The following is a 17,686-nucleotide window of genomic DNA, read 5'->3' as shown; positions in this document are numbered from 1 at the left end:
CACTTAGTTTATGGAAAAGTGGGAGGGGTATGTTTTTTTCTATTTGTAATCTCATTTCTATCGCGGAAAGTGGTCATTTTTTTTAACAATTATAATTAAATCGAATGAAAAATTCAGAAAGATTGTCTTTTGAGTAGCAATACATTTTATTAACAGATAATCAGGCTATAATTATATACCCTCCGCACCGACCCTTTTCTGAGTTACTTTAATGTTATTCAATAGAATATAAGTTAATTTTATTAGCTGACCATTTGATCGAGAAAAAGTATGCATAAATTTTAAAAAGTTAAGAACTGACACAAAGACGAATATAAATACATGTAGGTCACAGTATGATTTCCTATTCAGCGTTTCGCCCCCGAGGGTATCACCAGCCCAGTAGTCAGCACATCGGTGTTGACATGAATATCAATTATATGGTCATTTTTATAAATTTTCTCTCGATAACACTTTGAATTTTTCGAAAAACTAAGGATTTTCTGACCCCAGAAGTAGATTACCTTAGCCGAATTTGGCACAACTTTTTGGAATTTTGGGTCCTCAATGCTCTTCAACTTTGTATTTATTTGGCTTTTTTTTAACTGTTTTGATCTGAGCGTCACTGATGAGTCTAATGTAGACAGGACGCGAGTCTGGCGTATAAAATTATAATCCTGGTACTTTTGATAACTATTTACAGCACTGGGTCGATGCCACTGCTGGGGATGTTTCGTCCCCGAGGGTATATTCAGCCCAGTAGTCAGCACTTCGGTGTTGACATGAATATCAATTAAATGTTTTTTTTTAATACATTTTCTGTCTTTAAAATATGAATTTTTCGAAAAACCAAGGATTTTCTTACCCCAGGAGCAGATTACCTTAGCCGTATTTGGAACAACCTTTTGGAATTTTGGGTCCTCAATGCTCTTCAACTTTGTATTTATTTTGCTTTTTAACTATTTTGATATGAGCGTCACTCATAAGTCTTATGTAGACGAAACTCGCGTCTGGCGTATAAAATTATAATCCTGGTACTTTTGATAATTTTTTACACCACTGGGTCGATGCCACTGCTGGTGGAAGTTTCGTCCCCGATGGTATCACCAGCCTAGTAGTCAGCACTTCGGTGTTGACATGAATATCAATTATATGGTCATTTTTATAAATTTTCTGTCTATAAAACTTTGAATTTTTCGAAAAACTAAGGATTTTCTGACCTCAGAAGTAGATTTCCTTAGCCGTATTTGGCACAACCTTTTTGGAATTTTGGGTCCTCAATGCTCTTCAACTTTTTATTTATTTGGCTTTTTTAACTATTTTGATCTGAGCGTCACTGATGAGTCTTATGTAGACAAGACGCGAGTCTGGCGTATAAAATTATAATCCTAGTACTTTTGATAACTATTTACAGCACTGGGTCGATGCCACTGCTGGGGTATTTCGTCTCCGAGGGTATCACCAGCCCAGTAGTCAGCACTTCGGTGTTGACATGAATGTCAATTATATGGTCATTTTTATAAACTTTCTGTCGATAAAACTTTGAATTTTTCGAAAAACTAAGGATTTTCTTACCCCAGGAGTAGATTAACTTAGCCGTATTTGGCGCAACTTTTTGGAATTGTGGGTCCTCAATGCTTTTCAACTTTGTATCTATTTGGCTTTTTTAACTATTTTGATCTGAGCGTCACTGATGAGTCTTATGTAGATGAAACGCGCGTCTGGCGTATAAAATTATAATCCTGGTACTTTTGATAACTATTATCATCCTGAACATGCATGAAATATTTGCCACCGGACGTTAAGCAAGCAACCAAAAATCAACCAACCTATTCAGTGTGACTCAATAAGATTTTTAAAATCTAACACACGAATATGTTAAATCTGGCTTTTTCTTTATGAAAGTCTATATTAAAATTCATCTCACATATATGATAATGTTTCTTTTTTGAAGCGATAGATTGACAAAACCTCACGCGTTATTTGTTTCTCAAATTAAAATGCAGGCAATGAAGGTTTCTTTCACATCTATCATCAATTGAACTTTAAAATATAAATTTCCAAATCGGCAACAAAACACTATCAGACGAATAAAATTTTGAAGAAAATTATAGATTGCATTTTTATCATGGAAAATAATAACCTCACGCAGGTCATTATCTTATGCCTTTGACCATGTTTCAATGAAACATGGTATCGTCCGGGTTGATTGACTTGTCAAGAATGACCTGTCGACCTGAAAGAAAATAACTCCATATAGGTATATAAAGATACATAAGTACGTCTGAGTCAGTGACAATCCTACAACAGATGTATCCATCGGATCGCCATCAATGATGGTGATACATGGCTGTGTACATAATGTATATACAACTCGTCTTAACATCAACCCAACAATATTAGATCTGTAAATTTGCTTTCGCAAATTTTTGGTTCTTCCCTCGCCGGGATTCGAACCCATGCTACTGTGATATCGTGACACCAAATCGCCTGCACTGCAGCCGTACCGCTAGACCACCTGGGCTCTCAAAAAAGAGCTTTCGCTGCCCATGTGTTACCTTTCCACGTCAGTTTAATCTAGCGGCGTACTACAGTACATGATATATGAGGCATGTAGATGTTATTGTTACAGATCAGCTAAATTATGTATAGTAAAGGATCCTACAAATTAATGTAAGATACAGTCACAGAAAATAATTATATTCATAAGTACGTCTGAGTCAGTGACAACCCTACAACAGATGTATCCATCGGATCGCCATCAATGATGGTGATACATGGCTGTGTACATAATGTATATACAACTCGTCTAAACATCAACCCAACAATTTTAGATCTGTAAATTTGCTTTTGCAAATTTTTGGTTCTTCCCTCGCCGGGATTCGAACCCATGCTACTGTGATATCGTGACACCAAATCGCCTGTACTGCAGCCGTCCCGCTAGACCACACGACCACCTGGGCTCTCAAGATACATATATAGATCGTGTGGTCTAGCGGGACGGCTGCAGTGCAGGCGATTTGGTGTCACGATATCACAGTAGCATGGGTTCGAATCCCGGCGAGGGAAGAACCAAAAATTTGCGAAAGCAAATTTACAGATCTAACATTGTTGGGTTGATGCTTAGACGAGTTATATATATATATATATATAGTTATCAAAGGTACCAGGATTATAATTTAGTACGCCATATAATTGAAATTGAAAATACGGAATATTATAACAATTCTTCCAAAGAGCAGAAACCAACCAAAGGCCACCAATGTGTCTTCAATGCAGCAGGAAAATCCCACACCGGAGCATCAACTTGCCCCTGAATAAAAACGTTTGCTACATCAGTGAAAACGGACGTCATAATAATCGCCAAAACCTTCGTTTCAATTCTCAATTTTATTTACTTTAAACCTTATATCTGCTTATTCTTCGCTTATCACACATAGAATTAAAGCAAAATATGAAGTAATTGTTTGTTCCTGCGTCATTTGGTTAACTAAATATATACTGTAAACATGGACATGTCATCTGGAATATTACACATTAAACATTTTGTAATCCTTGTCTTTTTATAACTTTTAATATCTTACATGCATGTTGCTGTATAATGTAAAGCAGTAACTAATCACTACCTACCTAAATCCAGCGATCAAAATCCAAGGTTAAAAGATTAAGATGTAATCTAGCTAAACAGGTATTGCAACAAATTGGATAAAACAAATAAATTGGAAATTTGAACTAACTTGTATTGTCTTTCTTGTCTTTAATAAAGCTTTGTTTTTAACTGTGACTTCAATGAAGTAATCGGAATCATGCAACCCAATCTCTTTCCCAGGAGTGATTCCTGAATCTTTTACAATATCTGGTCTGATTTGAAAATGTTTGTGATAGCAACCTTGGAACATTGTACAGTAACAGGATGGGCCTCTGGGTGCTGAACCATATTGGTTGATGCAGTCCTTCAATGTCTATAATGCGGAATAAGATATATTTATATAAACATTAACATTGATCACTGACATGTCAAAATAGATGTTATTTGTCCAAACCAATGTACAAACAGGTTTGTTCGACTTGGTCAATATTCAGCAAATTGCTTGTTTTCCTATCTAAGATTGGTTGTTCTCATTTAATAATCCGCCTGGATTTCTTTAAAACAAATATTTCAATCATTCACCAGCAATGATAAATCAATTATTTTACCTTTACTGGTTTCAATCTTCTTATCTAAATTTTCCATTTTCAGTTAATAAACTAATTAGTACATATTTTAATGATACAGAGTTACGTGGCTTTGTGTGAAAACGGTAAAATTTCATAACATTTCAAATGTCAGAAAATTCCTTCAAATTCGATTCAAACTATGTCCAAGCTAGATATGTTAAGGTTTGCTTATGTGGCATACATTTCTTTTTATTTGTTTACCTTGCTGTTCCCCTGTGCCCTTGTTGCCGCTTTACCATGCTCTTCTAATCCAGTGTAATTGTTATAAAGTCTCCATTCAACTTGGTCCAATCCACTATCGTAATCAAATGCCTCCCATTCTATGCTGTAGGTCAGTGAAGTTTAAATGCAGACTTGTGTCAAAACATTTGATAATTTGAATTGGTACCCCTCGTTAAAGCATTGTCAACCTTGACATCGCCGCGGTTGACAATGTTTTCCCGGGGAAAAAATCGGCTATACTGCCATCTCAGCTATGTGTTATTCATATATTGGTCGTTAAAGATGTCATTTTTAGAAAATGGAGTCAGTTGGAATGTTAGTGAATTCGTGGTTTCCTTTTACGGAACCTTATTGTAAAATTTACGTCAAAGAATAATGAAATTAACAGGCTGTATTCGAAAAGTATTACATAAGTTTTGACAATCTAACACAAAGTCTGCCATGGTAAAGGTTCACCCTTTTCCAATCGTAAACCAAAAAACATCAAGGTATATTACATTATAGGGTTATTGCATGAATATTGGAGAATATTGTCACGAGTAGAATTTTATACTGCACGAGCTTGCGATTGCAATATATGTTTTAAGAGGGACAATATTCCCAAATATTCATACAATTACCCTTTTATTGTATAACAATATAATATGTGAAAGTAAAAATTGGTTTAAACTAAGTTTTTGTTGTTGCTGACGTCATAAATTTTGAAGATTTATTGCACTAGTGCAATACTAGAATTTATTACACACTAACTTTTGGTTACTTTCTGTGGGAATATTATATTGCTATGCACTAATTAACAATATTTGGACGTTTAGTATAAAGAAGGATCATACATGTTGACAACATTTCAGCTAAAACCTTCAACATAACAAGGTAGTATTTTAAATGTAAAATTAAACATCAATGTATGTGTTCTTATACAATAAATTGGGACATTTTTATATATAGAATTCAGAAAATTGCAGTTTTATTCCTTTGTATTTCAGATACAATCAAAGTGGGGCAAAAGACACCAGAGGGACATTAAAAATCAAAGACCGAAATTCACATGTGGAGCAGGATCTGTTTACCCTTCCGGAGCACATGAGATCACCCCTATTTTTTGGTGGTGTTCGTTTTGTTAATTCTTTAGTTTTCTATGTAATGTCATGTGTACTATTGTTTTTCTGTTTGTCTTTTTTTCATTTTTAACCATGGCGTTGTCAGTTTGTTTTAGATTTATGAGTTTGACTGTCCCTTTAGTATCTTTCGTCCATCTTTTAACTCAAAATACCATGACTAAAAAAGACAAAGACAAATTACAGTACACACAAAACAACATGACAAAGTAGCAAAATCTTGGGACGGTCTCAGGTGTTCTAGAAGTGTAATCAGATTGCCGTTACTTTCACTTTTAATTTACCTTGGAGTTTGGAGGCCTGAATTTCATTTTTTTTCGTTTTCAAACGAACCTTTTAATTTGCAACAGTTTACCATTCACAAGCTTTAACAAGAAACTTTAAAATATTACTTACGTCATTTTGGAAAAATCTTTCATACTATGAACTGATATATTCACTCTGTCCCCCTTAGTTAACCATAAGTTTTGTATTACCGGAGAACTAATATCTTTATAAACAGATATGTTGTCATCTTTGTACTCATTAAAACTGTCATAGGCCCTTACTGTAATATCAAGTCTATCACCATCTTCCCAGGTTATATTCAGATATTCAGCTTGATTTAATACATTTGTTGTTTGTGTGAAATCTTGTTTAGATTTCAACATTGAGCCATATACTTCGTATTTAATTTCAAATCTAACGATTCCTGAAAGAAAAATACATAACTAGAGAATACTCATATTTGAACTGGAAGTAACTCCAGACCAATCTACAAACAAATTGCAAGGATACAATTGCAGAACCTTCATCAGTTGCAGATAATTCAGGTTGTAAAAACTTTAACCTTAGTTGTTATTGAATATTACGTATCGGAAGATCATATATATGAGAAATGTCTGACGATAAAAACGTGAAACGTAGATTCTAACAATTCATTGGTCATAAGCTTTTGTCTTTTTAACTATTGCAAAAACTACTATTTATAGTTTAAAAAGGGGATTTTTTTGTTATTTCTCATAAGGTTACGTCCTTTCGATAAAAATATACACATTGAAACTTTAAGAAACAATGAAATAATCTTTCACATAAATATTTCAAGGTAATTAATCCTTCAAAAAGTCAACCGATTGCTGATATACAAGACAATGACTGGAGGAAATGTTTGTTGATTGTAATCATAAATAGAACTGTAAATATATCATATGATTCAAGTAAGAAATGATTTCGACTACGATAAGTTATTCGATCTTCAGAAATAAAATTGAAAATTCATATTAATTTTGCAAACATCATGCAACACTCTATTTTTATTATAATATATTTGTTAGACTCAGATAGACGTCAGGTCTCTAATCGACGTCCGTTCCTCAAATCAAAGTCCGAATCTGACGTCAAATTCTCAAACCGTCGTCCAATTGTTTGATTCTCATGTATTGCCAAAACGACGTTCGTTCCTAATCGATGTCCAATCTATACTATTAAACGAGAAGACCTCATTTTGTGTCTCGCTTCTCTTCCTTCTACAATAAATTAATCATCTTGCCTTTGTGTCCTTTAGGTACCATGTATTGTCGCATTTGTCATCCATTCTTATGGTTATTCAGTTTGTGTTATTTTAAGAGAAAAACGAAAAAACAAATGCATCCGGATATTTTTCCGTCAATGGACGAAATTTTAAGTCAGACTGGACCTCCGGTTTGCGTTTTTTCAGTACTTTGTACATACCAAAAAGTATATGAATAACGTGTATTTGCTATCTGCCATCATTTTTAAGTTTATTATCCACGGCGGTCACTGAGTTTATTAAATAGAGAGGATCTATATAATATGGCAATGACCACCGTGGATCGAATAGTAAATTGAGAGTTGATAGTAAAAAGCAAAACACTTTATTTATTGTAATGTAAAATCATAATATACCTAATAATACAGATAAACGCTAACATTATTGAAATCAAAAGAAAGAGTTTTGGATGGGAAAAATAGCAGCCGGATAAGGAAAACAATCGTCATGTCCAATAGTACCTATAACTTTTGATACCTTTTCTGAAATTCTTCAGTCATGATAAAATCTTTTACAAAAATTCATCGAGTCACTGAGTATATTAAGTAGAAAGGGTCTATGAAGTATATCAATGACCGCCGTGGAGTGATTAGCTAACTGAGAATTGATAGTTAAAAGCAAACTTACTCTATTTATAGTAATGTATGTTCATATTGAAATAAATAGAAAACAAAAAATTGGAAATTTTGGGAAAATAGGAGAGGGTTTGAAAAGCAATTGTCCAGTACCCGAGTACCTGTAACTTTTATTACCTTTCCTAAAAATTTCCAGTCAATATTTTTTTTTACAAAAATCTTCAGAGCTCAGTTTTTGAAATTGTTTAGTTAGATTATGTTGGCCTGCAGATATGATTTTTACAGGCCCAATAATAATTTTATAAGCCTGGGCTGCCACTTCGCGTGTAGACTGAGTATACAGAAAACAGGAAGAATAAAAAAAAACGGTATTTGGAAAGAAAGGGAAGGGCAAAAGAAAATTGTGCCCAGTCCCCAATTCCCTTTGACTTTTGCTACCTGTCCTGGAATTCTCCAGTTATAATTGTTTTTGCAGTTTACATACGCTCTATTTCTCGGCGATTTCGTGGGTGTGTACTAGTATCATTTAATAATAAGAAGATAAACTGCTGCACTTACACTTATACATGTACTTGCATATTGATAAACGGCATGTAAGAATACATAAATAAGAACCCAACGACAAAGAAAACAAAACAACATATATAGGGCAACACTCAGCACTCGACATTGAACAAAATAAAGTGTAATGCCAACTGTTTTGAGAGTACCGGGGTATTATTTTGGACTCTTTTTAAGATTTTCCCAATGATAAAGGGATTGCATTTCGTATTAAAGCCAGACGCGCCGACGTTGCAGATTTTTTTAATGTTAATTGCCGTCTTTGTCATTGTTCAAGGACTTATGTCATTGTTATGACACCCTGTTAACATCGGTAATACATTTAAATGTTTAAATATTGACCTAGAACTGTCTTTACTACTCTCTCAGACAATCCAAATTTGATTTCTTTTTTAAACTTTTTTATCCCCATTTCGTCACTCTTGTTTATTTGTTTTAGATGTATTTCCGTATAATACAGCATGTTGACCCAAAATGTCTCAGCGTTTGGATCTTCCAATAGGTCCATTAACACGGACGTCGATTAGAGAATTCGAAGCTAGAAGTTGGACGTCGATTAGAGGATTAAACAAAATATGGATTTGCTAGATATTTTCTTCGAAATAAATCCAAAACACAATTATTTTTTCCTTGTAACTGCCAGTTGACTCCAAAGTTTTGTCGTGTGCTAGTTTTTCAAAACTTATTTAATGCGTTTTTGTTGTTGCTTAAAGCCAAAAGTGTCCTTGCAGACAAAAGCATTACAAGTTATACGTGTAAGGGCAATACCTTTTATCTAGATTTTCTAGTTCAATGAACTTTAAAAGTAAACAACAAGCAACATTAACTAATTAATCTAACTAGTATGGTATTTAATTGATTATATTTAACATACCATGTATATTGCGTACAGCAGACACATTTCGAACTCCATATAAATCATCGTAATTTTTTTTAACCCCTACGTACTTATCAACTCTAAGCAACCAGTAGTTCTGTTCATGTCTCTTATTTAAAAAACGATCTTTCCAAATGACATTCATTTTTAAATCATCAACTGACACCCAGTTATAGTTTGTAAGTTCTGTTGCCTCCTTTACCATGATTCGTTTTGAAGGTTCAACATCAACAACAGATTCATTGTCAAAGAAAGAGAGACATCTTGCTGAATAGGTATTCCCTGCTTTATCAATCGCTGTCAGTATAATGGAGTACACTCCAGGCTTAAGATCAGGTACATTTATTACTTTCTACAACATATTAGTTATACATCTTATAAAGAAATTTACTAATAAAACAATTCAAAAGCTATTGAAACGGAAAAAAGGGATGATGCACACGAGTATGTAAACTAAATAAAATAAAAATCTATTTTGAATTGTTCTTTTTAATATGCATGTGCGTTTGTATTTTTAGGCTTGATAAGGTTCGAGTGGTGACTTAAAATGTATTGCCATTTTAGGTGCCATTTTTTTTTCAACCAATCTTTATACTAAATTTGAAAAACAGCAAATTGTTTCATGTGTGTTGTACGATGTTGAAAAACAATAAATTGCTTTCATGTACATGCAGCCAAATCAAAACTACCAGGAGAAAGATAATTATATAACATTAACAATCTTAATCTTTAACAGCTTCCTAATTCAAATTTAAAAAAAAATAATGATATAATTTTATGCATTTCTTGAATAAGTTCCCTTAAGTACTCACCATAAAAACGAATTTAAGAATGATAACATAGTTTGTATCTAGTTTTAGACAGTTATAAAATTAAGAAAGGAAATAAGGAATGTGTCAAAGCGACAACAACCCGACCGTAGAGCAGACAACAGCCAAAGGCCTCAAATGGATCTTCAATGCAGCGAGAAACTACCGCAGCCGTAGGCGTACTTCAGCTGTCCCCTTTTAAAATAAGTATACTAGTACAGAGATAATGGACGTCATACATAACTCCGAACTATACAGAAAAAAATAAAAAATAAAAATCGTACTAACAAAGGCCAGAGGCTCCTGACTTGGAAAAGGGCAACATTGCCTCTACCTAGAACTGACCAAATCTATTGGTCAGTTCTTCGAGAAGAGCAGTTCTCACCGCGAGCAGGCCTACGAATAAAACAAAGCTACGATTAGAAATGATTTTGTCAGTTCTGTGGCTTGAATTGGTTTAGGCGGTTGTATCCATAGAACATTTTTAAGAACTCTTTGTCTTAAATATAAGGCAGTGTCTATGTTGCAGGCTACGGCAAAAATAGTGATTTGCATAGAGTTTTGCTATTTTGCCGGTCTTATTTCAGATTATTTCAGATTTCAGATTTCAGGACAACCTATTTAATCCCGCCACATTCTGTATGTATATGTCTTTACCAAGACAGGACCCTACAATTCAGTGGTTGTCGTTTGTTGATGAGTGATATATTTGTTTTTTCGTTTATTTTTTGTACATAAATAAGGCCGTTATTTTTTTCGTTTGATTTGTTTTACGTTTGTTGTTTGTTATTGACAGGATGACTCGTATACGTTTAAAAACATTAGTTTACCTTTAACCAAATGTAGTAACTTGTTGTTTAAACTAAAAATGATTATATTTGCACTTTATCAAGTTAATCTAGATATATTTACATTGTAGCCCCACAGTAATTCAGTTATATTGTTAGGTCAGGAGGAACTGTATAATACAAATGACAGAAATATTGGAAAACATGACTAAACAATTTTTTTTGCATTAATTTTTAGTTCCAGCATGTCATATTTTTATTCCAAATATTAAATCGAAAAAAAATATCAGAAGTTTTCATACCTCATACCATGCATACTGACTCGTATAACAAAATTATTTGTCCTCATCAATCAATACAGAACATTATCGAACCTTATTAAGTAAATCATAAAAGCCGTATGGTAAATCACCTTTTTTTTCTTATTATCTCAATATGAATTTTATAATGCAAATGACAGCAATATAGGATAAGGACTACACAAAACAAAACAAAACTTTTTAACGGCATCATCCAACACTTATATGACAGAAAATGTTTTAGTTCTAAGCTATAGCATTATGCCCTTTATATTCACAGAAAAAGTCTCATAAAATGTTACTTGAGGAAAACTCAAAATTAGCACTTCAAATTTCCTATGGAAATTACCATTGGAAGGGGAGATAACTCTTACAAAAATGAGTCTTTTTGGCTCAGGTTTTGGTTGTTTTTCTTGAAATTTGTGTAAAGTATGATACTTTGATGGGGTTATAAGTTTGTATTTGTCAACATTATATAATTTTCTGCTCATGAAATGCACAAAACCGAAGTGTTATGGGTAGTTTTTTTCATGCATTTTTCATCATAGAAATTGCAAATTTGAATCGTTGTAACCATTTTGAAAAATAATGTGAAATTTAAGTATTGTTTATATCTGTATATTATATTTTTGCAGCAACTTACTTGTCTAAAGAAACTTTAAACCACAAAAAGCTTAAGAAGAATACATGCTTAAGGACGCTTCCGATGCGGGAATTTCTCGCTACATTGAAGACCTGTTGGTGACCTTCTGCTGTTGTTTTTTTATTTGGTCGGGTTGTTGTGTCTTTGACACAATCCCCATTTCCATTCTCAATTTTATGCTTAATTATTTTTATTAACTTTGAGATTCTTTACCTTGACATGTTGAAAAAATCAACAAATTATCTTTTGAATTACTAAATCTAGATTATAGCTTGATAAAATATATGAAAACACCTTTAGAGTTAATTGTTATACTCTTAACACCGCTAAAATGAAGAATCAATACATTCTGATGAATAGAATCGGTAAAGTTATAATTTTGTATCAATTTTTATTAATATTTCTGCCTTTTTTGCATGAGTGATCTTCCTTTTTAATGCCAATCTCCATAGGAATTTCAAATGAGTTTTTTTTAGTCTTCCTCAATTTAGATTTTATAGGACTTTTTTTGGTGTATACTTGGGGTATGTTGCTAAAGATTAAAACTTAAAAATCTACTGTTGCAATTTTTTTCGGGTTGGGGTTCAATTTATGATAGATTGACTAGACATTTATATATATACAACACGTATCATCATGTGATATTTTTTCGTCAAATATTTTAGTTTGAATAAAAATTGGATCAGTACAATAACAAGAAATGACTCAAAAGTTCGAAAATGAGCTTTTTGTAAAGTTCTGGTTCTGGTGATCGCTTGAATCATAAAACAAAATATTAAATACTTTTCAGTACTGAAAATAACTAGTAAATAGTTTGAGACTGGTGTTTCATGTGCTGAAAATTGTAACATTGTGATTGATTTCAAATTTGCACTGAATTTCTACAAAAGGGCATTATGTTTTTAAAAATGAATTGCAGTTTTCAAAATATGGGATTATATGTAAAAATTTAAGGCTGTTTTCATATTTATGTATTAAAAATGTATAAAAAAATGGTTTCTAGAATTAGGATTTTGAACACCAATTTCATATAAGAACTATGATAATTGGAACTCGCAGGTTTGTAATCAAAATGACCAAGAAACACATGATAGTCATGTGCACATGTCCTTCAGATCTGTTGTCTGAAAGGCCGAAATGTAGCTATAATTCCCGTAACCCCTCAGAACTTTTAACAACAACTATTCTAGTGATGCGTATATTTGACCTTAAATAAAAATGAATGAAAGGGTAAATCGAATTAAATTAGTTTTAACGTCTTTAAATCGACTTTGAATATGTAATACATTTGTCACATTGTAGTGTTGTTGTAGTTTCAAATATAGAAATCGTTTAACACGCCACAATGTACGCGTGTGCAGTGGAAACCAACAAAATGTGGTTGATACGAAAACAAATGACATACAAAAGCATATGACACGACGATGTTTCATTAACTTTCCTATATATGATACACTGCACAATTTTCGATTGACTATTTGTCAAAACAAAATCTTAAATCATGTAAATCCAAAGCAAATAGGGAGAATAACGATTAAATTCCATGTATTTAAAATACATAGAGCTATATTTACGAAGAGGCTGTTAAAGACAAGAAACGAAGCAACTTAAACCATGATCTTCTATATCTCATCATATAACAAGAATGTGTCCACAGTACACGCATGCCCCACTCGCACTATCATTTTTAATATTTACTGGACCGTGAAATTGGAATAAATTCTCTATTTTGGTATTTAAATCAGAATGATCTTATCAAAGGGAACATGTATACTAAGTTTCAAGTTGATTGAACTTCAACTTAAAAAAACTACCTTGACCAAAAACTTTCACTTGAAGTGTAACAGACGGACAAACGAAAAGATGGACGGACGGACGAACGAACGGACGCACAGACCAGAAAACATAATGCCCTTCTACTATCGTAGGTGACGCATAACAACAATTTACTGATGTGTTGGATAACCTTTCTCCGCTTTAATATTTGTAACTTTTGATAAGTAAATTTAGGAAATCTGCTACTCTGTGAAGTTATTGGAACTGATTTGTCTAAGTTCTAAGATGCCTTAACTGCAGTGACGTCATTTTGAACAGTTCTTCAAACTTGACAGGTTTTGGTTACGGCTAGTGCAGTTTTAAATAGTTCTGCTGACAGTTAAATGGTTAACACTTATTTAGTCAGTTCTGCTAACAGTTCTACATTGTAGTTGGACATTTCTACCTAGAACAGTTTTAGACAGTTCTACCCTAGAACTGATCATGACAGTTCCACCTAGAGCTTATTCTTATAGTTCTAAACAGAACAGTTTCTAGAGTATAACTGCTCTAAGACAGTTTAAAACACATTCATTGATTCGCGCGTCTGACGTCAGAAAAACAGAACAGTTCTATGACAGATTATTCTGACAGTTCTTACATTGTCTAATGAGAGGTCAGAAGTGATCTCCACTATACAAATGTCTATCACGAAAAGCTTGTCAGACAAATGGAATTATAAAAAAAATATTCATTGTGTAAGGCCGTGTTCACACCAGTCGCCGTGTACAGTAAACATGGTTACATTTGGTTTAATGTAATGTACACTAGTTTCACATTAAATGTGTTCATATCTATACACCTTGTTTAGCTACCTATACATTAGATTTGTTCACACTTGTAAAATATATGTCATTTAAATGTTCGTTACGTAGAACCGAATTCAAATTATCGAACAACTTTTCTAGCAGTTAGGGAACGATAATCTTTCGCGCGAGAAAAAAAATCTGACTCAACCTCCTACCCCCCCCCTTTTTTTTAAAGTGGTTGCTGCTTTAAGAAAATTATTTGGGATTATTTGCAGAAGTTTAAAGATGTCTCGATTACGCCGTAGAAAAGTTAGGCTGTATCAGCGGGCTTACAGACGAAGAAAAAGAACTGCGATGTTAAGGATCACTACATTTCTATCTTTTCTGTTTGGTATTTTCTGAATGGTATTTTATTTCTTTAAGGATTATTTAAAAGGGAGGGGGGAATGTTTTTTTTTTTATTTCTAATTGTATTTTAACGGATACAAACAGTACAATCAACCTCACCTTTTTCAGTAATGCATTTATGAGTGAATCGTTGCTTAAGTAAAGACCAGTGGCAAATAATTCTGTCAGTGTGTACGTCCAGTCGATTCGGGAAGACCTTTTTAAATGAATCATATGTTCGTTCGGCAATGATGATGAAATAATCTTTATAAGGGGTTAATATAATGCTACGTATAGTGTTTTTATGATAAATGAATATATCAAGTTTAGACAAATATATCTGTAAAAAACGTTGTTAATAAGTGTTATAAGTATCAATTTTATATATAAAACAAAATCGTTTCTGTTTTAAATATGCATAGTAATAAAGTTATGAATGCCTGGTTTTATAGCTATAAATACATTACCATCATACATTCTGAGTGTAACCCCAATTGCGTCATAGGTCAGATGGAAAATCCCGACTAAAAATAAAGGTACTCTCACTGGTCCGGACATATACCCCTGTTTGCCCATATTATTCCATTCAATTTCCATCTGCGACATCGGTCACACGTGCACAATTTTACAGATTCAACAGAAAAGTGTTTAATTTTTTGAATAGCTTAATTGCTTTTCATATATCGTGTATTTTATTTGAAATTTATTCCCTTGTTTAGTTTAAATTTCTAAACAAATTATTTGTGTTTTTTTTACTAAAGTAAATTTTATTATGGACTTTAATTTGAATAGTCCGTACGTTAATATTCCTGGTTCGGACTATCTCTTAGATGGGTCACTACCTTTAAGTCCCTCCCAAACTACCAGTACATTGACCGGAGTTTCGACAACGGTGTCTGGTAATGCTACCTATCCGACCCTTTCAAAAGGTTCGGCCATGCATTTTTTTTTGGGGGGGGGGGGGGGGGGTACCTACGTCAACTTCGGTGACTCATACTTTATCTAGGTACAGCTACGGGCTTGAACTTGCCAGGTTCTAGACCCCAATTATCCTATTGTGGGTATATGCTTCCCAACACGGGCACACAACCTTTACCCTTATGGTCTCAGCCACCTTGGCCACAGTCTTACCCTTATGTCGGGTTTATGCCAAACCATCCTGGTTTTTGGCCTTATAGGGACAATTTCTATGGTCCCCCTTCTGGGGTAGCTACTGCACCACCTTTAGCTCCTGTTCTACCTATAGCAGTATCTTTGACTACTGCAGTAGCTCCTTCTACCACCGTACCTGACTCTCAAGCTCAATCTTCTAGCTCTTCTCATGGTACTCAGATTTCTGATCATGCATCATCTTTGGAGGGTTTTCAGAAGGTAATTTTGGACTTTGATGAGTCTTTCAAGGCTGAATTTAGTACTCTATCCAGTCGTATGTCTCTACTGGAGAATAGAGTTTCTTCTCATCAAACTTCTCTAGCTAAGTCTGTACAATGTGATGAGAGGGAGGATGACAAGCTTTCTGTTTCCCCTGGGAGTCATGAAAGGGCTTTCCTCACTGATGAGGATGTTGAAAGTTCTTCTTCTCCCAAGGTATCGAAGACGGCCCCTGAGCCTTCTTCTAAGTCAGCTCAACAACCTCCCACCAAGGAGACTGAGGATCCTCCATCCTTGAAGGATCTTAGGGATAAGGTGTATACCTTGATGAGGGATGAAGCACATATCCCTTTTGCCTCTCCTTCAAAGCCGAAGAAACCTTCTTTAACTTTTTAAGCTTCCTGTGGTATTTCTCAGGATACTGTGACTTCTCAAAAAAAAATTCCTGAATCTGGCCATATGGCATTTGCTTTACAATTTATTAATGAAGGTATCGCTAAATCATGCTAGTGAAAAGGTTGCTAATAACAATATCTCTGGATTTGAAATGTCATCCTTTTCTGATCAGGTTAAGTACAAGGATTTTGATATCTTTGATTTTTCACTGGGTAGACGTGTTCCCAGTTGTGACAAATCTATGTCATCTTTATTGGGAAAAAAGCCAGTAGATGGTCTTCGTCTCACTCAACCTGTTTGGTCAAAGACTGAGAATCTCTTTCGTAGTGCTTCTCAAGTTCTTGGTACAGCCGAACATTTTCTAGCTGTAACCGGACATTTGCTTAACAGCGAAGATTCGGATGTTCAAACAGAAGTACGATCCTTCTTACTTCAACTGGATAAAGCTCTAGGTTCATCTCAGTTGCTTTTAATGGGTTCTATTGCTAATTGCATCCTATCTAAAAGAGCAGAGTTTCTTGAAAACATTTCTATCGCTGAGCCTTTGAAAGATTCTTTACTGAAATCTCCACTTTCTGACAAGATGTTTGGTTTACCCTTACAGCGGGTTCAAGAGGAACTCAGCAAAAACCCTCTTCCAGTCAAAGTAAGTGTACAAGTTACTAATGGTAAGAGGTCGGTTAATGCTACATCTAGTTCTACTAGTACTTCTGCTTCAGGTGGTCCTCCTTCTTCTGCTAAGAAAAGGAAGAATAACTACGGCAAACCGCAGAACAAACCCAATAACTCCGGAAAAAGCTCAGGTAAGCCTTCTGGTGGTTTTAAGGGTCCCAAGAAACATGGGTCTAGTACCTAGGTTCTTGCCCCCTCGTACGTTATTGACAGCTTTCTCAGGGGAAAATTTACAACAAGTTCCTAAAAAATCAATACCAGTAAGGGGAGGTTAAGTTTTTTCCTAAATCAGTGGAGGAAATTACCTCAGACTGTTATGTGCTGTCAATAATTCGAGGGGGGTTAACACTTCAGTTCAAGAACCCACCTCCTCTGTCTGCAGTTCCAATAAGTTTGTCTCATACTCAAGACCCAGTCAAGTGTCAACTTCTATCAGTAGAAGTGGACACAATGTACAAAAAGCTGCAATAGAGGAGGTGTCGATCTTAACTATGTCTCCGGGATTTTATTCCCGTCTTTTTCTGGTTCAAAAGAAGACTGGAGGAATGAGGCCGGTCATAGACCTATCTATTCGGAACAACTTTCTTATTGTTCCCCACTTCAAAATGGAAACAAACAGATCTATCTGGGCTTCAATCCTTCCAGGAATGTGGACTAC

General features: G+C 34.2%; 1 protein-coding gene across 1 annotated transcript in view; it reads right to left on the bottom strand.

Annotated features, from left to right (window-relative positions):
- LOC134684580 (uncharacterized) overlaps positions 1 to 10,463 on the bottom strand; it is a 62,875-nt gene extending 52,412 nt beyond the window's left edge. Inside the window, exons 1-5 of the mRNA XM_063543875.1 lie at positions 10,326 to 10,463; positions 9,097 to 9,451; positions 5,934 to 6,228; positions 4,399 to 4,522; positions 3,717 to 3,941 (exon numbers count right to left, since the gene is read on the bottom strand). Of these exons, the coding sequence (XP_063399945.1) occupies positions 3,717 to 3,941; positions 4,399 to 4,522; positions 5,934 to 6,228; positions 9,097 to 9,451; positions 10,326 to 10,463 (1,137 nt within the window). The remainder of the gene's footprint in view (positions 1 to 3,716; positions 3,942 to 4,398; positions 4,523 to 5,933; positions 6,229 to 9,096; positions 9,452 to 10,325) is intronic.
- Positions 10,464 to 17,686: the final 7,223 nt, after the last annotated feature.

The sequence above is a fragment of the Mytilus trossulus genome, chromosome 9 (genome assembly GCF_036588685.1).
Source record: "Mytilus trossulus isolate FHL-02 chromosome 9, PNRI_Mtr1.1.1.hap1, whole genome shotgun sequence".
Taxonomy (NCBI): Eukaryota; Metazoa; Mollusca; class Bivalvia; order Mytilida; family Mytilidae; genus Mytilus; species Mytilus trossulus.
This window is presented reverse-complemented; position numbering and strand designations above follow the sequence as displayed.